Genomic DNA, 22458 nt, shown 5'->3' with positions numbered 1-22458 from the left:
CAGAAAGAAGAACACAGGGTTCAGGTGTCACCAGCTTTCGCTTTCTCTTCAGTCCGAGTGATTCCCTTAAATCACGTGATCTGCAGGCAAGCGTGTGCATTTGTGTGCGTGCGTGCGAGTGTGAGTGAGTGGTGTGTTTGTGTGTGTGCTTGTAGACTACATTTTTGTTCTTTCAAGGCTTAAAAATGCAAAAATAATTACATGGTTACGTGCAAAATACATTCAAGCAGCAATTGTGTGTTTAAAATTTTCAATGCAGATATGATTTTAGCTCTTTAATTATTGTTTTGGCCCAAAAGAACATTTAGACATACCAAAGGAAAACACGCACAGATAAACACAGCCCTGGAATCTGCGTGGCATTTTTGCTTTAACTTCCTCTCATGTTTTTCAAAATAAGTTTTATTTTAGTGTTATTTACAGAGAGAGAGGACCACTAATGCAGAAGCCCAGGTGCAGAGGTGATCATACTGCTTTCAAATCCAGTGATATGATGGTAGACAGCAGGTGTTTGGTAAGAGATTTGTCTTTTTGTTTAATTTTTGACTTGGGTTTAGTTCTAGGTTGATAAATTTAGTTCCATTTTGTATATTATTTTGCTGTTGGCCCACCCTAATGCTGCAACGTCCCTTTAAAGGTGCTATCTGTGAGTTAAGAATGTGACAGAATAATAGCTTTGATGTTATGTCGGGGACGTCTACGCACTGTATTGCAGATCTCAGCATGCTAACCAGCTAGCCCCGGACTCGTCCCGTCTTGTAAATCCACTTCATACCTCAAGAGCTGATAGTGAGTCACTGACGATGATGATGTGGTGATGATGTGGCACTGCCCAGAAGGCGAGAAACCATATTCAGCAGCAAAAAACAAAAAACAAACAAACAAAAAAGACAAATTATATTTGATGCTGAATTCATAACATTTCTTCTAGACTGGCTGCTGTTAATGCTAACACCTGGGGTGTGTTGTGATAGCTAAACTTACATATAGTACCTTTAATAACTTCTGAGAAATAAATATCCTGAGGGCTGTAACTGTTGTTGCTGGGAAGAGTGGAGTTAATTTTCACGTTGCATCAGCATTTATTAGGCAGGGCATGGACAAAGAAAAATCAAATGCAAAATGCAACAAATGCAACAGTGTCTGCAAGCTCAGGCCTGATCTTTGATTCATGCATTCATGAATTATTCAGACGTTAAAGGTTGAAAATCTTCAGTTGATGCAGTGTGTTGTTGTGATTCTGATTATTTTGCAGTATGACTTGCAGAAGACAGTCTCAACAACTTAACATGCAACAGTCTTACAGTCGATTTCTGTCATATAAACCTAAATCTCCAAAACATTTAACACTGGGGGCACTGGGCTCTCTGGGTGATAAAAACAGACAGTAAATAAGAATAAATTAAAAAATAACATTTTTGTTTGGTTTCTTTTTCCTCAGCAGAAGATGGACACCTTGTGCGGAAACAATTTCACTGCAGACACACACACCATGATGTCAAGGTAACCAGCATGACTTCTCCTAATGATACTCAATAATGATCAGGCAGCACTATATCACATATCCTTTATTTAGAAAAGGTACAGCTGTCAACTTTCTCACTCTCTGAGGTAGTGTCACATAATTTCCTTTTGTTTCTTCACATCATCATAAATAATGCTCAGCGAATATAAACATCACTGAGTGAGCTCTGATCTTTCAGGCCGTGGAACTGGGCGTTTCTTTTTTGTTTTGCCTGTGCATGAAGTAGGCAGCTGCTGTTACAGCCAAGATCCCATAAGTAGCCAAGACACACTGGAAGAGAGCAGAGAGGGACATGTTTCTAACTTGGTAGTGAAAAACTTTAGAAATGTTAACAAGTGTGAGTGTGTGTGTGTGTGTGTGTATGTTATGTACATTTCGACGACCCTGCAGAGTGTAGCTATTAAAGTATTTCCTCCAACCAGTCAGTTCCACAGAAGCTGGGGCCTCAATGCCAAGCAGCTGTCTCTGAAACACACAAAAACACACACCCCCACACACATATGCACACAATAAGAGGAAGCACTGCAGTCGCACTTCTTGATATTTATATACATATTTCCATTATATATTGAAATGTTGTTCTTCAGGGGATTGTACACAAAGTTCTGTTATTTATAAAACACATTTCATTGTGAGTAAACTCAGTGTGTGTGTGGAGCAAAGACGTAGTAAATAAAAGACAAACCCATCCTTAAACACTGAAAGATGAAACACTTCACCACAAAAAGAAAACACAGGGTAAATGAACCCTTGACCCAGCCCCTGTCAAATATGTGAAAGTTACACACAATGCAATGACCCGTCAAAATGAATGTGAAACCATCAAATTCTGGGAACATGTCCTCTGCATATCAAACATTATAAAAACACCAGTGCCTCTCTAATGAATCTCGTTAAAATCTAGACGAGGGCCTGCTCGCTGCCTTTTTTTTGTAACGAGATGAAAGTGTTGCACGCAACTGCTTAATCCAAACCACAATTTTAACATAAGTAACAAGAAATTGGGTCATTTCTTCAGTGACAGTTGAACCTCAAGCACAAAAAAAGAAGCTGAATACTTCTACATGTTGGAACAGGCAGTTTGCTGACTGGCATGACAAGGCAGCACTGGAGTGCCAAAGTGGCTTATGGTCATGCAAGTCACATTTAAATCGCCCTCTGAATTAGATTAAACTGAATTATTCAACAGCCGGAACTCCAGCTAATCATACAGACTTGCTGGCAGCACAGAGCTCCTCAAGCTCTCCACAGTATTTCTGTGTGATAAAAGCAGCTGCAATTCGCCTTGGGTGAAGATTTAGATTTTTTTCTTTTTAACTCATATGCTGAAATTATTAACAAAATATCTTAATTCTTCAACTGCCACACAAGTCCATCAGAGCTGGGTGTTCTTCCCTGACTGCTGACAAGAAAATGTTCTTTTTTAATGATGTTGAAAATATCATAATCATCTGTTTCTAAAAATTGTGAATGCATTGTGCCTTTTTCATGCTAGGTTTTAAAACTGAGGTCAAATATGAAAATTCTAATGAATAATATGATATTGTGTGAAATACACTTCCTCACTTTCTGGCTGAGAGTTGGATGAGAAAATAACACTACTCGCATGTGTGCATGGTAAATATAAAGCTACCACTAGGAGATATTTGTTTTAGCTTAGCATTAAGACTGGACGGAAACACCAAAAATCCTTTTTTGTGGCTATTTCTTGGTCATGCACAGCTGCCTCCAGTCTATATGCTAAGCTATTTCCTTGCATTACCTTTCTATTTACCATGTTAACAAGGTAAAAAGTATGTTTCTCTAAAAGTGAAACTAATTTCATGTTGGATCTCAGTTTTAAACGCTACCTTAAGCTTTAAAGGAGCTCTGTGCGAGTTTACTCTACTGCCAAAACTGGTTTCTTGCCAGGAGCAGGTAGCTTGCCGAAAGCTTCAGCCATTGTTGCAAAAGGTTACAGTACGCCCTCTAAGCAGCACTGCTTCTTCAAGGTGGACTGTACGCTGCGAGAGTGTCACTGCGGGAGAGTGACAAGACAGGCCAGCCAGGTGAGGCTAGCTGGTTAGCATGCCAACTTCAGTGGAATGAGAGTTCACGTTGGTGTTGCTTTCCACCTCTGGAGAAAGCTCTTGGAGAGTAAAGAAGTGATGTCTGACACTAAACTTGCAAAATTTCTTCTAGACTGCTGTTAATGCCAATGCTGGTAATGTAGCGATAGCAAAAACCTAGCCTACATATAGCACCTTTAAATACAGTTTCATACCTTTAATGACATCACTTGGTGAAAATAATGAGTTCAGTATCATAAAAAATGATGCTTATTTGCTTTATTGCAGAGAGTTACACGAGAAGAATGAAACCACTCTCATGTCTGAGCAGTAAACATGAAGATCTAGCTAGCAGATGCTTAGCTTAGCATAAAGACTGGAAGTGAAGGAAACAGCTAGTCTGGCTCTGTCCAGAAGAAAAAAATATCTGCCAACCAATAATTAATTCACTACACCTTGGTTGTTGTAAATTTCATTTTATGGTTTTATAGGATTTTAACTGCTAGGATACCAGTTTCCAGTCTTTGTGCTAGGCTAAGCTAACTGCCCTCTAGCTCTTGCTTCATACCCACAGATTGGTATCATTTTCTTCATTTAACCTCTGAAAATATGTGCATGACATACCACATAGAAATTCCTAAAAAAAATCATCACTTTAAAAATGTGGTTGGACTTTCGGTCATCTTACAGTGTCTCATTTATTCTAAACCCACTGACTTCCTTGAAGTGAGTGATTCGTCTGGAATATCTGGTTTACGGTTCATGGGAAGGGATTGCATAATACAATTCATGTAAAGAGAGGAATCATTTCCATTTTGAACATTAGCCTTGCATTAACTGCGGCAGGGACGAGAGAAGATAGAGCAACAGCAGAGTGCTGACAGAGCTGATTGTTCTGGAGCTGCTATTAACGGGGCAGAGAGGAAAATCCTTTTATCTCATGCCTAATACTAACTCAAGCATGATGAATTGGAAGGTGGTTGTTTAAATCATTTACAAACAACAGCTGTGCTCTTGTTTTTCCCAGATTCTATCAAGATTAATGACAGTTTCATTGTTAAAACATGTCTCATTTCAGCAGACAACATGAGCTGTTAACACACACATAAACCAGTGGCTCTGCACTCTTAAAGCTGACAGTGTCTTGCTCAAGGGCACTGCTCAAATAGGAACTGCCAATTAATTTTCTTTATTTATTCACTGTTGTGCTGTACACACAAAAATTTGGGCACTCAAGCTTGCCACATGCACAACACTGTTTTTCTAATTTTTTTTTTCTTTTTAAGTCCATGAAATAAAAAGGAATTAAGAAGAGTGAAGAGAGAATGAGGAAGATTAGTTTTCTAATGTCTGTTGGTTACAGGATGTGGTACAGATGTGGTTACTTCTTTCCACTTAATATTTAATTTGCCTATGGGTAGCCAAACTCTTGCAGGCTGTAGATTCTTGATGACAAATAAGGTGATTTTTTTTTCCAACAAAACACACATTGTGTGTAAAAACAGCTATTTCTCAATTTTTTTTTAATGCTACGAGGTTTGATCGTTGGGTTGCTTTGTTATACCCAGATCTGAATCTCTAAATGTATCAAATAATTTGAATATTTCCAGTGTTTGTGTTCCAGTGTTGCACCTTTCAGACCACAAGAATGCTGGGCACAATAACAAAATGTATTATTATAGTAGTATTATGCCTCATTATCCTTTCAAATTAAGAACTTGTGGGCTACAAAAAGCTGATAACGTATGAAATAAACCTGTTTTTTTGCTTAACTGCGATAATTGTATTGATACTTTAAGTGCATTTTTACAATGAATACAAATGTGTGATGGCATTAGCAGCAATTAGAAACAACCTTTTCATCTTTTAGGTCTTTTCTCTTGTAAAAATACTGTTTAAAGACACTTCATAAAGTAAAACTCACACCTCAGGAATTGGTAGAGACTAAAAACAGAGCTAAAATAGAGGGAACACTGAACTTATCTTTCTCAGGTGGCCAGACACACGACTCCAAATGAATGACAACGTTGCTTAGATGGGTAAACAACACTATAACAAGTACCATCTAAATTGGAGATGGTTTTAAGTACTTGATGGTGCAGTATCAGAGTTTGTTACTGCTGCCCCCAGGTGGCCAAAATAAAAAATACATTTGATGACCACATGAAAACAAATAAATAAAACCACCCCTGCCATAAATATATCTATCTCATGTTATCTCTTTCTTTAAATTCATTTGTTACTTGTATCCTCTCTTCCGCACATATACTTTCTATTTGCACATCTATTTGCAGAGCGCACAGATCATAGGCCTTCTATACGTTATATTATTTTACATGATATATTAATATCATTAGCCTGTAGATTTTTAGTGTCCTTAATTTCTTATTTTGTTGTGTTTCTTCTTTCAATTAGTTTACCTGTCTCTTCAGTCTCCTCATCTTTCTTGTTCTGCTGCAACACGTGTTTTCTCTTTTGGAAATCGACCTTGACTTTTCTTAGTTTATCTCTTATGATCGAATCAGGAGCAAAGGAGAAAGTATTTTTTTCAGTTTGTGAAGAAAAGGTAAAGCTGTCACATAAATGTACAACATTGTTTGGAAGTAGAAGAATAAATTTGCATTGAGCAGAAATACTCAAGTACAAGTACCTTAAAACTGAAGGCTACATGAGTACAGCATTTGAGTAAATGTACTTTGTACAACTGTACTACTTTCCATTACTGCCCATAAGAGCTTATTGTGAATAAATATCAGCCAAAAACAATTATTAGTTATTGCCTATTTACAATGGCAACGGGGAAATGAAAATAATTTATTATTTGCTAAGAATAACCTAAAGAAATTAGTCGATTTGTTTATTATAAAATATTTGACTAATTCTATTAACTTATTTTTTAAATCACTGCATGATTAATTTCGCCTCAGCGGTGCAGACTGGACATGCAGAAGTCAAAACCCCCATCTTACCTTCACCTCTGTTATCAGATGACCAAAGCTGGTGAGGGGGATCCGCGTTTTAACAGGAGACGTCGGCATTTCTGGAGAAAGTGTGAATGAAAACGTTACGTTACACTGTTTCTCCTGTCCCCCCACAGTCACTCCCCGGCCCCAGGCTTCATTAAAATGAACAATTTAAGGTGTAGACTTGTACTTACTGTATGTTTCAGGAAGGACAGGACACTTATACAATACTGTAATGCGTGTACATTGTGCTCTGACAGGCAACACGTCCTGACCAATCGTTTGTCTCTATGCAAAGCGCTGACCAATAGGCTGTGATCGGGTGGGCGGGACTTGCAGGTGGTTACACAAACTGCAGTTTTCTTTATCTGTCAGTCATTCGTCTGTCCACAAGAGGGCGCAAGATTAAAGTTTATGACCGGGTATGTTAACCATTAAGGCAGGGATCAGCAATCAGGTTCAGCAGTTAAGGCCAATATAATATAGATATTTTTGGCAGTGTCTTCTTTTTCTAAACCTATTTTATTTATTTAAACGTTTTTAAAACTTGTTTTAGGCCTGCTGTTTTTTCTGTATTAGATAATGAGTTATAGCTGATGTTTCCCTTTAAACTCACTTGTTAAAAAATTATGGTGGTATACAGTTCACCTATATATGGAAACAAACCGTTCTCTCAGCTTTCTTGTCAATATTAACTAGTTAATTTAATCATTTGATTATTATTTACACTTCATAGTATAAAGAAAACAGTTGTCCGAGTGAGTAGCTATAGTTTCTGTCTGTCCAAGCACTGTTAATATTGAAATATATCAATCACTACATTCATTTACAATCTAATACACTTAAATATGTGATTTAAAGGCAGCTAAATCACCAAATCACAATCACCAAGTCCAAAAATGAGAGGGAAGCTGCTGAGCATATTCTTATCCATTATTAGCTGCTGCTTTACTTACTTTACAACCTGAAAAACCAAAATGTCAGTTCATCAAATTAATATATTTCATTTATAATAATTTACTGTAGTGGTTAGCACTGTCACCTCACAGGTGAAGGTTCTGGGTTCAAGCCTCCTGTTCACCCTGGGCTTTTCTGTGTGGAGTTTGCATGTTCTCCCTGTGCCTTCATGGGTTCTCTCCGGGTACTTCGGCTTCCCCCCACCGTCCAGAAACACGTATTAGGTTAATTGGTGACTCTAAATTGCTTGTAGGTGTGAATGTGAAAGGTTGTTGGTCTATATGTGTTGGCCCTGCGATGGACTGGCGATCCACACATGTTGTACCGTGCCTCTCGCCCAATGTCAGCTGGGACCCTTAATGGATAAGTGATATAAACAATGAATGAACAATTTACTTTTAGCTAATGCTAGCTGTAATTATCTCACAAGCGAGCTTTCACTGGATAAAACCCTTTTACTTCAGATGTTTAGTGAGCTGACTTTCTGTGACAAAGAAGCACGCAGATTACCAAGCCAGAGTGCAGATTCTGTGCTTGGCTTGGGTTTTAGGTCTGTTTTGTAGTTTAGTATAGATATTAGAAAGTCAGATACAGGTTTGACTACTGCATTTTGCCTTTGTGATCAACATGAAAGTAAGAGGCTGAGGACAAACAGTCTCATTCAGCTGTTAATCAGAGGTTAGAGACACGTCATCCATGGTTGCTCAACTGCTCAAAATACAGAACAGCAAAGAAGTTCCAGTTTAAACAGAAAATTTCAGCTTTTGTTAAATGATTTGCATGGAGCAGAAACCTTCCACCAGCATATGACTTGAGGTCACCACCAAGGACAGTTTGTTGCTCTCAGCGTCTATACACTCACTGAGCACTTTATTAGGAGCACCTGCACACCTGCTTATTCATGCAGTTATGTTATATGGCAGTGCAGTGCATATAATCATGCAGACACAGGTCAGGAGCTTCTGTTAATGTTCACGTCAAACATCAGAGAAGAGAAAAATGTGATCTCAGTGACTGTGGCATGACTGTCAGTGCCAGATGGGCTGGTTTGAGCATTTCTGAAATAGCTGATCTCCTGGGATTTTCACACACAACAGTCCCTGGAGTTTATGCAGAATAGTGCAAAAAAGGAAACAGCTTGTTGATGAGAGAGATCAGGGGAGACAGGCCAGACTGGCTGGAGCTAATAGAGTTACTAAGATAACTACTCTTTACAACTGTGGTGAGCAGTTAGAGAGTATTTCACAACCTTGAGATGAATGGTCTACAACAGCAGAGGACCCAGGCTCTACTCTTGTCAGCCAAGAACTGAAATCAGAGGCTGCAGGCTCACCAAACCACCAATAGCTGAAGGCTGAAAAAATGTAGCCACGTCTGATGAATCTGGATTGTTACAGACATACTCAGATAGTGGGCCAACCTGCTTTGTGTCAGCAGTCCAGGGTGCTGCTGGTGTAGTGGTGTAGGGAAAGTTTTCTTGCCTTTTGAGGACACTCTGTAGCCCTTGTAGTCATTGTTTGAATGCCACAGCCTGTCTGAGTATTGTTGCTGACCTTTGCATCCTTTTATGGCCACAGTTTACCATCTTCTAATGGCTGCTTCCAGCATGATAATGAAACAAATGTCGCCTCAAACTGGTTTCATGAACCTGACAGTGAGTTCAGTGTACTCCACTTCCCCAATCAGATCTGAGTCCAATATATCACCTTTGAGATGTGGCAGAACAGGAGATTGGCAGCATGAATGCACAGCTGACAAATCTGCAGAACTGATATGAACGTGGACCAGAATCTCAAAGGAAAGTTTCCAACATTGTATTAAATCCGTGCCATGAAGAATCCGTGCCATGAAGAACCTTTACCAGAGAACAAAGAGAGGAACTACTCAGTATTAGTGTGGTGTTCCTAATAAAGTGCTCTAAATTGCTGTTCAGAGCGTGTGAAGCAGAGAAAGGCTCCTTTCATTTCAGTGAGGTAATTCCCAAACTGAAAGACTGGTGATCACACCAGTTTTACAAAGAATTTTGTCATCTGTGCACAGGCATGAAAACTGGCAAAGCTCTGAGTACATCCTAATTGCCTTTTCTTCATTTCCCCACCTCTGCCACCACAGTCCACATTTACTGCTGAACTGCACCATCAGTTCTGTTTTGGCAGCAGTGAAGAGGAGGTGTGCTCCCAGAGAAAGGAGTATGACTATAACTGAGATCAAGTTTAGAACAACACAACAGTACACAGCACTCCCTCTGTACTCACTGTAAATGCAACTCTTGATTTTTGGCCAGTTTCTACTTGTTGACTGTGTAATCCCTCCACACACTCAGTATAATGACCAGTATCTTGACCTCAATTTGAAGGCAGCCACTCTAAAAAATGTACAACTTGCCAAGTCAACTTTAATAATAAAGTCCAATATCACAAATCTGCCTCAGGCTGTTTTACACATTTAATGTCCTCAGTCTATAGACCCTGTTCTCCAGGTGGATGACATGCTGCACAGCCTTGTTCAGTGTGCTGTATATCAGTCACACTCTTTTCATCTCAGGTGCCCTTTTCAGATGAAACCATCAGGTTTCACAAGATAAACAAGGTTGAACTTGTCTGTGGATTATGTCTTGCTCAACTTGTCCGTTATTAAGATTATTAAGTGCACCTTATTTCTACCAAGCCTCCAGTTAACAAAGAGAAAACCACCTGAATCTTTTTATCCTCTCCACAAACTCCTTACTTTTCTCCACACGTTTACAAATGGGATATTAAATTCCTCAGAGAAATTAAGCACTGCACTGAACAGCAGTCAGATATTTCACTAATTTTCTAAAAATACATTTTACCAATATTTTTCAGACATTTAGAATATAGGTAAAACATTAGATCTCTGTAAATATATATGTATATATAATGTATAATGTGAGTAAAATATTAAAAAGTGAAATATTAGAAAATTAGCTGTAAAATATCTGGAAGAATTCAAAAAAATATCAGACAAAAACAGAAATTGGTAAATCACATCAAAATATTAGTAGGATATCAGAAAAATAAAATGTCATCAAAATATAATATAGTTTAAAAAAAATAAAATATCCAATAAAAATCTAGAAAAATATCTGTGAAATATCTAAAAAAAATATTAGTAAAATATCCTAAAAATAAGTAAAATATCAGTTTCAGAAAACAGTTTCAGTAAACAGACTTAACAAAATATTCCATTAAATATGTGTACAATATCAAGAAAAAAAGTGAAATGTCAAAAAGATTACCAGTAAAATTAGAGAGGGAGATTATATTTAATCTGAAAAAGAGGTCAGAGCTGCAAGTTTATAGTGTTTTGTTACATTAACTGGGATACATATACAATATAAAGAGGCAGAGGGACTGCAGGGAGGTTCCTTGTCAGTGAGGTTGAAACTTTTAGAGTCACAGCGTTGATCAAAAGTGTAAGTGTGTGATGTTTGTGTGTGAAGTGTGTTTGAACTTTTTGCAGCTTCATTTGTGTAACATTTGTGTCTCATCAAATACATAAGTACAGCTAAATGATATCATTTCTGCTTGGAGCAGTGGGCAGGTGACAGATTAACACTTTTCTATGCCCCTTCCTCACAGTAAACCTGCAACATAACAGGTTCAAACATTTGAGGGAGGCAGTGGTTTCTGTCATTCACACATAATCTCCTACACAAAACATGATCGTTCCAGAGCCACACCACCTAAAAATAAAAATAGATTTACATACTCCTTAATGCACAGATTAACTAACATGCTGTCATTTTTTTAATGGAAATTAGAAAGAAATGCATCAGAAAGCTGTGCAACTATATCACATGTGGAATGTGCTATTAGAAATGAATGGTAAGTGCTAGAAGGTGATAGCACAGGATGCTGACCTCTGATAACACGAAGAGGAGCTTATGTGGTTGTTGTCCTCGGCTGAACAACATGAAAAAAATCAAAAAAGAGAAAACAATCTGTGCAACTGCTTAACAAGATCAGGACCAAGGATGGGAAATATACAATCCTCACACAAAGTACCTGCAGTGAGCGTCAACTTTTCTTTTCTAGTACATGCACAGTCTGCACAGGGGTCCACACTGTGGTCACAGAAACCATGAATCAGCCCTTATCCAGCATGCACAATGCCAGGATCCCAGAAATAGCTCACAAGCACTAGGTGCTATAGTATGTGATTACTTTTTTCCCACAACAAGTAGTGTATGTGATTACAATTTGTCACTTTGTCATTTGGAAGTTGGCTTGTTCGCTGTTTTACTGGGGGTTTGATGATGGATTGATACCTGCTTATTCTTTCTATGTTCAGTGGGCAAACTGATCCAAGATTTGTTTATTTAAAACCTGAGTTTTCAGCCGACTGATGTGGCAAGTGTTAGCTACACGTATATTCACTTAGTCTACTTTTGTTTAGGGTTGTAGAGGGAGTAACTGCGTCGTCTGCAGAGCTGTGTACAGTCTGGATGGTCAGTGAACCCCCTCAAACTGCACGGCTGCTACAGTGTCTTGTTTTCTGTTTCTACATGTGTGAAATGCAAAAGATGTAATGTGTGGGTGAGGAAGATTTGGAGTTGAGTACAGGAACCTTTGACAGAGCTTTGGGGGCCCCTGAGTCTGGGGCCCCAGGACTCTTTGTTTTGCCAGGTTAGAGATGCAGCCTTGAGGGTGTGTGTGTGTGACTCCTATAGTCAGACTTCACTGGAGGTATGCAGTATTTGTGGTCTGACTTGTGTTGCTGTGTGGATTGCTTCATAGGTATGACACACAAAAACACATGCGTGCGCACACACACACATAAGTGGTAGTTTTCACAGTCAAGACTGTCAGGGAGAGAGAGAGTAAGAGAGAGAGAGAGAGAGAGAGAGAGAGAGAGTTGTAAGCAGCAACATATTGGTGAGAACAGGGAAGCAGCCGCGCGCGGCACGGGGACCCGCCGGAAGAAGCAGCAGCAGCAGCAGCAGCTTCAGCGCGAGCTGGACGCAGACCGACAAAACACCGGCAGCACGAGCGACACCGAGGCGGCCAGAGGGGCGGAGAGGAGGAGGAGGCACCTGCACCGCGACTCGTTCTCCCCCGCTGCCTCCGTCGTCTCTCCCTCTTTCTCTTCAGCTCTCCTCACCCCTCGTTCCTCTCGGACCGCCGCCGCTTCCTCGTTAAGATGGCTGACCCCAATAGCGACGGAGAGGTACCGGAGAGCGCGCGCGGCTTCGCCCGTCAGGGAGCCCTCCGCCAGAAGAATGTGCACGAGGTGAAGAACCACAAGTTCATCGCGCGCTTCTTCAAGCAGCCCACCTTCTGCAGCCACTGCACGGACTTCATCTGGTGAGTGTGTTTGCGTATGTGTGTGTGTGCGCGCGCGTGTGTGTGTGTGTCTGAGAAGGGGAAAGGACACAGGTGATTCACTTGCTGCTGCTGCGGCTCTGCTCGGCCTCCTTCTCCACACTGACAGTGCCCAGACACCGCAGTCTTTCATTCACTGTCATTGTCAAAAACACCGCGATGCGCCATTCTCCCCCCCCGAGCCCTCCACAATGCGACAGCACCGCGGGGCCTGTCGGGGATAGTGGGGTGGGGGGGTGTGGGAAGGATGCGTTGTCGGCAGCCGCAGAGCAGTGACTGCTGCTCGGCGTTACCGCATCGACACCCATCTCTGAAACTGGAGGTCTGGTGGTGGAGGAATGCAGCTGGAGACACACAGACACAGGGCCCCACTGTTGCTGTTGCAGCTGTGTGGGTTGATCAGTGTGTCCATGTGTGATTGGATATCAGCATCAGAGCCGAAACGATTAGTCAGTTGATCGATCAGCCCATTGACAGAAAAATGATTGGCAACTATATTCATAATTGATTAATCATTTCAGTCATCTTTCTAAAAAAAGAAAAAAAAAAATCAGTTGTTTTTCTTTATCGTGTGTGAATATGAACTGAATATTTGGGTTTTTGGTTGGATGAAAAAATATTTGGAGACATCACCTTCAGCTTCATTAATCTTTTAAATGTGTCACAGAGTAAAGGATTAATCAGTAAACATAACTTAGTTGCAGCCCTAATCTGTATGAGTGTGCTTGAGTTATTGTCAGTGCATCTTGTGAGTCCCACCCCCAAATTTCACGTTCCTGTCTTTTGTCCACAGGGGCTTTGGGAAACAGGGATTCCAGTGCCAAGGTAAGAGCAGTAGCTTATTCACAAATCCCACTGCTGCATATGGCTGTGGGTGTGAGGACGGATGTTCACTGTCTGAAGGAGTGTTGCTGTGTGTGTTTGTTGTATTCGGGGCCACAGGTCTGCACACTGTTAAGGGTGACCTGTTGGCTCGTTCGTCGACGGCGTGTTGGTGTTGGCAGGCAGGTGTCAAACTCAAAGCAGGTGCTTGCCAACAGTGATAAATGAGAGTGAGAATACTCGAACCGGCTCAGGCAGAGGAGACAGTGTAAGATGTAAGAGTAGAAGAGTCGGCGGAGCGGTGAAAGCTGAGATGTCTGGTTTTGGCCAGGGAGAGAGATGGGAGGAAGGCAGACCAGGAAGTAAGATTTCTCAACACCGAGCCTGACAGCTGATTGGATTAATAAAATGGTGAGTTTGTGTGTGCGTGGGTGGGTGGTGATGTGTGTCTGTGGGCGGCCGGTTGTGGTGGTGGTGGCAAGTGGGTGGGTGGGTGTCTAGACACGGACCTCTGCACAAAATGGTTTCATAAACAGGCCCTCGCAGCGGCATAGTGACACCCCTCAATCACATTGTGTGCTACTGTACTGCAGCAAATGTTGTTGCTGTGCTCGCGGTATCACTTCCTCCTCCTCACTGATCCATCTTAGACGACCCACCTAAACTTATGCTCCTCCAGTTGTGTGACCAGTCATGTGACACTCAGGAAGAAAAAGTTTCCACATCACGCTGTTGCATTAAGACTTCATTTATTGGGAAGAGCTGTGCAAAGTTTGTGTGCGAGGTTGTGTCATTTTCATCGGCAGTACAAAAAAAAAAAAAAAAAAAGCTGAAGTCCCCTCATCTCTGCAGGCAACAGGCTCGTCAACAGCTCAGTGGTGATACAGGAAATGCACTGGGGGTTAGAGAGAATTAACACTTTATGTGCACAAGTGAGCAAGTGTGTGTTTGTGTGTGCAGCCTCCTGGACGAATACTGAAGTGGTGTGTGGTGAATTACCCTGAGCTGATAACACACATGCACACGTAGTTTAGAAAGAGAAGGCCAATCAGAGCCCTGCACAGGTAGAGCCGCTGTCAGATCAGGTTTCGTGGTGAGTTTCCAAGTGTTGACTGATAACTTTTTAATTTATAGACTGAAGCTTATACAACAAACTGGTCTAATGGTTGTTTGTGAGTCACACTGCAAATATAATCCATACATCAATCAAACTACCCAGTAAGCAGTGAAAAATAGGGGGATATATTGGTTAATCCACTTACTACCACATCTCATCCCAGCTGCCATGGAGCTAAAATGGAAAATAATTTGGTTAAATGTGGTGAAATTTGGTTGATTGACAGAAAAATTATCGGCAACTGTGTTGTTCAAGCAAAATTCCACAAGTTTGGTTCTCAACTGTGAAGATTAAATGTTTTTCTGAGTCTTAGATTAAAATATATCAAACATTTTGGGTTTTAAACCAAACAAGACATTTGATAGAGACACATTGGGCTCTAAGATATTATAATGGCCATTTTTCATTGTTTTATAGTGTTTTATAGATAAGTTTGTTCAGCTCAGCCCAACATATTCTGCTCAGTAAACCTGGTTGTAAAGTGAGTTTGTTTAAACATCTAAATCACGGCTACACATTTCATTTGTTCACTCTTTTTGGGAGATGAGGAATCCAGGGAGAAACCAGAATAAAAGCAGTGTAAGCAGCTGTTTTTCCTTCTATGCTGCTATGTGTCATATGTGCCATTTAAATTTGTAAACATAAATATATGATACCTGAAATTACGTTTATTTGTATTTAACGGTATGATGACTGATTTCTGTGTTTTGGCTGGAAAGACTGGAAAATGTTTCTGCTGTATTGTTTTGTTTATTTAAATTTTTTGTATTTTGGACATGCATCATTTAATCCCATGTGGGAGCCAGCCAAACGTTTGGCATGACACAGAAATAACATTAACTGACTGACTCTTAACTGTTTCAGCAGCATTTAAACCACTATATTTCAATGTGTAGTTATGACCTGCTGCACGTGGAATTATGAACATTTAAATGGTGTAGAAACAGCATTGTAAGACAAACAGCTTCTAAGTCCTATTTTAATATTCTATTTTCTTTAATTTTACCTCATCTGAGAGTCCCACAGAGACATTAGAAATGAAGAAATAGTAAACATTTGTAAGATAATCTCCACAGAGGGTGAATGAGTAGCTGTTCTGCACATAAAGACTTCTCATCCATGTTTGCTTAAATGTTGAGATCAGAAGTTTATGCTTGACCTTGGAAGCAGCTTTTGGCAAAACAATCTCACCTCCAGATCCATTAGTAGCTGTTCTGGAGCTTTCAGTCATATCACAGCTTCTGTTTCCAAGGTCAAGAATATATTTTCAATCTCCGTTGTAGCAGAAAGCACTGATTTGGTGACTCGCAGGCCATGAGACGCTGAAACTGGAGAGATTTCGATCGGAAAGTCTGCTTTTTAGGCGCTGTTTTGTCAGCATTTGATGAGCATATTTCAACCTGTAGTTAAGATCTGCTTCACGGAGAAGTGCAGTTATTTAAATGTGTTGAATCAGTGGTTAAATGTAACCTAAAAGCCTATTAACTTTCACATCTCGGCCACATTTAGCCTGGTTTTAACCTAGATGTTTTTTAACCAGATTTGTAGCAAGGATTGTATGAAGAGTGGTGTCTTAAAGGGAACAAGAGGAACAAGAAGGGTGTAGATGTGGTTCGCTGTGAATGGGAGGTGCATGGACACACACACACACACACACACACACACACCAATCATCAACCCTGTTGGTGAGTAGGAATGTCAGACATCTGGGGTAGACTTGTTCTGGCATGTAGGGATGAGTGTGCATTTCAGTGAAAAGACACTATTTTGTATGTGTGTCTGTGTGACAAAGCTGTCTTCTGTGCATTGTGGGTGTGTTTGAATACCTGTTCTGCAGGTAAATATTTTTTTTCTTCTCTCTTTCCTGCACTCAGCTTTTCTTTTATTTGGTGTTCATTTGTATGTGTGTGCTCTAACAGCAAAAAGAGGAAGTTACCCCCCCATGTCATTTCTCACCAAAGAGAAACCCAAGAGTGTTGAAGTCATAATTATTTTCAGTTACCATATCAGTTAAATTGAGGGCAGGTTTTGCAAGAGGTTTTCTGGTTTTGAAACATTAAACTCACTTTTTTCCCACTTTGAAAACAAACTCATTTTAAATACAACAAATGCTTTAAAAGCAAATGTTTTTGTTTTTTTAATAATGAAAGATGCTGAAAAGAAGAATTTAATCAAGCTGTTGCTAGTGGTATAAAGGCCTTTTTCACAGCAGATGTTTTAACTTGTCTCAGCAGGGAAAGCCCAGGTGATACCAAACACATCAAACTTAATGACAGTGAGCCAGCATGAACGATACCAGAACCATAAAACTGAAGCAGCTAAATGTAATTTAGCCAGCATTCATTTTATTCACAGCATTCACTTATTATTTACACCTGTGCTTTGCCTAATGTGACATGTCAATAGTGGCTGCAGCCTCAAAGTGTTAATTTTTTTTGCATCAGTGCATAAATCACTCAGTTGTCAGATATCTTTGAAAGACAGGAGCCGAGAACACGAAACACAGCTGAGGCTAATTTAGATTTTTCGCACAGTTGTAACAACAATAAGATGCCATTTATTGTACCCTCCTATTCGTCTTTGTGGACCAGAGAGCTACAGTATCTGATCTGAAAAACACTAAGTGCAAATACATCCTTTGAACATTCCAGAACGGACTCCAGAGGTGGCTGCATACAAGCTAGATGTCTCTCCAACACTCATATGTGATCTTTACTCCTCCCATAGTGTAACTGTGTCAGTACGTAGTCTGTGGAAATACTGCACTCATTGTCTGATTTTCTTTATTCATCCATGGTCTCTCTTCCATCTTTGTGGTATCAGCAGCTGAAGTTGTGCTAAAATTACACTGAAATTAGCCATTGTTCTCTGTCTCATTAAAGCAAAAAAGGAAGAAAAAAAAAACCTCTCCAGCAATTTCAAACACAAGGTGCACTGAGCTTCTGCAGCGTTTCTCAGTTCAACTATTGAATGATCTGTGTGGGTGAGAGAGCATTTATCTGTAGCAGTGAGTTGGAGCCTGTGAAGACGATAAAACTTTTGTCTTGCTCGCAGCTCATAGATATGATTCATTCATGTCTTTGTGTTAGGTTATTGATAGTTGTTCGCTAACGTTAGCAAAGCTATTATTGCTGCAACAGATTGAGGTGCAGCATCACCTCCTGTTGGACTGAGTGAAGGCTGACCTTGCTTTGCACGTAGCGTGATGTGCAGATTTGTGACCTGGTCAACACAGATGTGTATGTTTGGCAAAACATAAATGAAAGCATCTTAAATCTTCATCTGGATTCATTTTACTTGAAACGAGACTCAGCCACACTACAGGCTGTTCTGAGGCACAGAGGTACATTGAGCTAAACGCTGCAAAGATCTGCATGCTAACATGCTAACAATGATTAATGGCTTAAATGGTATTTAGCACTAAACACAGCACAACTGACACTGATGTGAATATCATTAGTTTTGCAGGCAGTTTTTGGTCATAAAACAAAATATTGGACAAATTACAAATTTGGCCTGATAACGGTGCCAGAAGAAAAAGTCAAAACATCATCACAGCCATTAGGATTCATCCTCTAGAGATAATGAATGTCTGCCCTAAATGTCACAGTAATCCATCCTGTAGTTGTTGAAATATTCCAGTCCTGGCCAACGTGATCTAAATCCACATATTGTTCATCTAATCAGTTATACGAAGGACAAGAGCTCTCTAAAAACCAGATACTAGCATTCATGACTTTGTCCTTAACTGAAAGGTCTGTGTTTTATCACAGAGCATGTTTTTTATCTGGTGGGTGCAGGTGTGTGTCTTTCCTGTTAAAACTCCACCGAAAGTTGACTAGAGCAAAACATTTTTTTCTTTTTTTTGTCTCACTGATTATCTTTCCACTTCACGCCCCACCAGCCTCTACACTTTGGCAAAAGATATTAATCCGCTTTTCAGTGGAAATAAGATTGAATTTCCTCTGTGCCTGCATCACAACTATTAAAAACACAATGACTAACAGAAAAGACTCAAATGCAGCAAGAAAGCCAAAAACACCAGCTTGAAGTGTCTTTGTTATCGACTGAATCCAGGCTGTGGCTCGCTCTTAATCCTGATCATTGACTGATCAGTGGTTGAAATAGTGTCTTTGTTATTGATCGGGTGACAGGGTAGCCAGTCCAAGATATTGATTACAAGATACGTTTGTGACACTTTGGTTGTGGTGGAGAAAACATAAAGCACATATTTTAGAGTATGCTTGTCTGCAGCTCCTGCTTGTCAGTGAGCTCCTTCACAATGAATTTTAAACTCAACAGATCTTTCCAGCGTCAGTGCTCTGAAAGTGGCAGATGTCAGGATGCTGTGGGATGGGACTGAAGATGAAATGAACAAATCACAGCGAATGACAATAGATTAATGGAAGGCATGAGCCAGTTTTGGGGCCTCAGGATACTTTTAAGTACATCATTTTTAAAACACTGCATTAGGAATGGACAGATTATTGGTTTACTGATAGGTAGAGCTACAACTAATGTTAATTTCACATAGATTTGTTTGTTTTGGCTCAAATGACCTTTTCCAACCTTCAGTCCAAAAACCCTACAGGTATTTCATTTATAAAGACACAGAAAGCTGGAGGCAGCTTATGTTGGGTATTTGTACCTGATTTTGCTTAGAGTGAAATTACCTGATCAGTTATCAATCATCACTTCTGTCAGGTAAATTAATTGATTATTTCAGGTGTACCAATGTAAACAGGATAATATTTGCCATATCACTGATTTAGTGATTGATAACTGTCAAGATGAATATGGTTTAGGTATGGTAAGGACTGATTGGACCAAGCTGGACTGGGTCAGTTGGTGTTGACACACAGCAGATAAAGTCATATATGTAGTGCTTGATGTCTTTAGGTCCACTTCTTCTCATAAAGATTTTTATTGTGGGTTGTCCATTCCCTTCTCATGAATGCAGTATCTCAGGATCGTTTGGAGAGAATGTCTTCAAACTTGGCACAAACGTCCACTCGGACTCAGAGATGAAGTGATTGGATTTTGGTGGTCAAAGGTCAAAGGTCACTGTGGCGTCATAAGACACATTTTTTGGCCATAACTCAAGAATTCATTGCTAATTCTGACAAAATTTCACACAAATGTTGCATAGGATAAAACGATGACGTGTTGGCATTTTATATCCGAATGGTCAAAGGTCAACTTCACTGCAACTTCATAATGGCCTGTAAAAACACCTTACTAGCCATTATTTAATACCATAACCCAGGAACAGGAGGTTTGTGGAGGAGTACAACTGCAAGGTGGGAATTCTAGTTTAAACATATTTCAATATTTGCAACAGACAACAGTTGTGTGTCACCTGAGGGAGTTATACCTGTAAATTAACAGCTTTACCTAAAGTTAGGTTTGTTTTACAAAGTTGACTCACCTCTAATTCCCTCTGTAGACTTTATGGTCTGCATTTCCCACGCCTCTCCATGCAGAGTTTCACTCAGACTCTCTGCTGTTTTCCTCTTTTTTGTGCTTTTCAGCACAAATGTCACTGCATCTTAACTGTAGAAGCTGCTGGTTGGTGTCCATATTTGTTTTGTCACAAGAACATGTGTTGTTTCAGGATTTATTGGGTTCTCTAGCTCCAGAACTCACCAGTTGTTACTGACTGGTCATTCAATGTGTTGTCTGGTGTATTTACCTGGCTGTAAAGTTTATGCTCCTTCCTGAAAAATCTATGCAAATTGCTAGAAACAATCTTTATGTGTGGTTTGTTCAGTCTTAGTAGTTTTCAGCCTGTTTGCAGGTTTATCCCAAACTTAAGGTAACATGCAGAAGATTTCCTAACTCTTCAGTCCAGTTTGAATTGAATTGCATGTTGTCTCTCTGCTGTGGCGTAAAATACAAGTCGGCTCTGTTGAGAAAAAAAAAAACTGTTCCCAATAAAGAGAAATATATATTTTTAGTGCTGCAGCTAACACCTATTTACAGTATCAATCGCAAATTTATTCTCAGTTAAGTGATCAGTTGCCCCCAAAATGTCAAAAAAAAAAAAAAAACAGCAAAAAAACAGTTCTCAAAAAACTGAAAAGGATTATTTTTCTGCCGATCAGCAAACTGTCTCAGCTTTCATAAAGGTGTTGTTGTTGCTGCTGTTGTTTGTCTGCATAGATAGAGATCTTCTTTGCATACAGTCAATAAAATTATTTCATTGTTCTGTCTCTATCTCTCTATCTCTACCCTCTTGGCTGACGATGATACATACAACTGGTTAGTGAGCGCGGTGACAACACAGAAAGAACCAAAGACTTTGAACAGTAACCCACATGACTTTTCCAAGTAATGTCTCACTCCTGTATACAAGCATGGACGTGTCTTGTTCTGCACCATGGCTCACTGAACAAGCAATCAGTGTGTGTGTGTGTGTGTGTGTGTATAAATGGCGTAAATACTTGCTGATGCCAACATGAGTCAGTTCAGATGCTAACTGATGTGGTCCTTTGTTTTTTTTTTTTTCAACTATAACCATGAGTGCGGTGATATAATCTGCACTCAGCCAATCATATAAGTGCAGATCATTGTCTGAACTCTGTATTCTTACAGCTTTTTTTCAAATTAAGAGCGCATTGTTAAAGATAATCCTCCTGCTCCTTTTTAAGAAGCAAAGTAGATGAATAAGAATTGTTAGCTGGGATTAGTTTAGCCTCATATCAAGAACAGGACCCAGGTGTTTCCCGTTAGAGGTATTGTTTTAGAAATTACTCAAATATCTGAAATTTGTGTGTGTGCGGGAATCTTTTACATTCAGACTAGTCTACTCGTAAAGGTTACACAATCTTCAAATTTTTATATATGCTTGGTTGAACCTAGAATTTGTTATTCAAAGAGAAAGATGCAACAACTACGAGGAGCCATATTTGCCCCAGTTTATTACTTTGTCCTCACTGCAGTTTTGGTATGATAGGCAAATCCTGTGTTTAATGTGTGGAGTCTGACAACGGACACTGACCACAGAGTGTTTCTTCATTTATCAGATGTCCCAGTAGGGCTGGGAGATTTATTATATTAATTCAAATTTTTGTTTCGACAAAACAGATGGACACAGTTAGAGACTAGCTGGTTAACATGGTGCAGTATTTAGCAGGTGACCAATGTATTTCCCTCAGGAGCTGGTAAAGACCAGATAGAGAAAAGAGAGTCAATATTGGACTCAGGCGGCCAAAATATGACGACAAATTAATGATAATGTTGGTCTGTATCAGCTGGATGTGTAGATAAGGAACTGTTTGCTGACAATATGAACTGTTTTGATCCTGGAACCGATTAGACAGACACTGGTGTAACTGGTGTAACAAAATATACAGGCAACACCACAGTTAAGACACCACAAACCGAGGTTATAATTAGAATTTGGTACAGATTTCTAGAGCTTTATGTTGGTGGGAGAACTGTGTATAAGCATTTTGTATTTGTATGTGTTTCTGTGCATGTATAGAAGTGTGTTTTTGTGTAGGTGTTAAGTGTGACCAGAGGACTGTGGAGGTATGTGAGTGGAAGACGGAAACAAAATAAATAAAAAGTTCACTGTGTCAGTTTAAAAGGTGACAATGTGTTCACCTGTTTCCACTGTGCTCAATTTTTTTTTATTGCAGGTTTAAATAACATTAAATTGGCTTCTTTCTAGAAGTAA

General features: G+C 39.8%; 2 protein-coding genes and 1 long non-coding RNA gene across 4 annotated transcripts in view; 2 read left to right on the top strand and 1 right to left on the bottom strand.

Annotated features, from left to right (window-relative positions):
• The first annotated feature begins 192 nt into the window (after positions 1-192).
• On the top strand, positions 193-1712 carry LOC127142461 (uncharacterized). The gene is made up of 2 exons (XR_007813226.1): positions 193-514; positions 1442-1712. It is a non-coding gene; the product is annotated as an uncharacterized LOC127142461 (long non-coding RNA).
• LOC108888467 (ATP synthase membrane subunit K, mitochondrial) lies at positions 1554-6724 on the bottom strand. Its single transcript, XM_051070556.1, has 3 exons — positions 6543-6724; positions 1898-1990; positions 1554-1795 (listed from the first exon to the last, which is right to left on the bottom strand). The coding sequence occupies exons 1-3, from the start codon at positions 6609-6611 to the stop codon at positions 1700-1702; spliced, it is 258 nt and encodes an 85-aa protein (XP_050926513.1). The 5' UTR covers positions 6612-6724; the 3' UTR covers positions 1554-1699.
• A 5619-nt stretch (positions 6725-12343) lies between these two features.
• LOC108888464 (protein kinase C beta type) overlaps positions 12344-22458 on the top strand; it is a 31417-nt gene continuing 21302 nt past the window's right edge. Inside the window, exons 1-2 of one of the 2 annotated variants that reach the window (XM_018684458.2) lie at positions 12344-12820; positions 13632-13663. In XM_018684458.2, the coding sequence (XP_018539974.1) occupies positions 12657-12820; positions 13632-13663 (196 nt within the window). In that variant the 5' untranslated portion in view covers positions 12344-12656. The remainder of the gene's footprint in view (positions 12821-13631; positions 13664-22458) is intronic. The other variant, XM_018684457.2, reaches the window with a different exon arrangement.

Source organism: Lates calcarifer, linkage group LG5 (assembly GCF_001640805.2).
Source record: "Lates calcarifer isolate ASB-BC8 linkage group LG5, TLL_Latcal_v3, whole genome shotgun sequence".
Classification (NCBI taxonomy): Eukaryota; Metazoa; Chordata; class Actinopteri; family Centropomidae; genus Lates; species Lates calcarifer.
The sequence above is the reverse complement of the archived record's forward strand: the minus strand, read 5'-3'. Positions and strand labels throughout refer to the sequence as shown.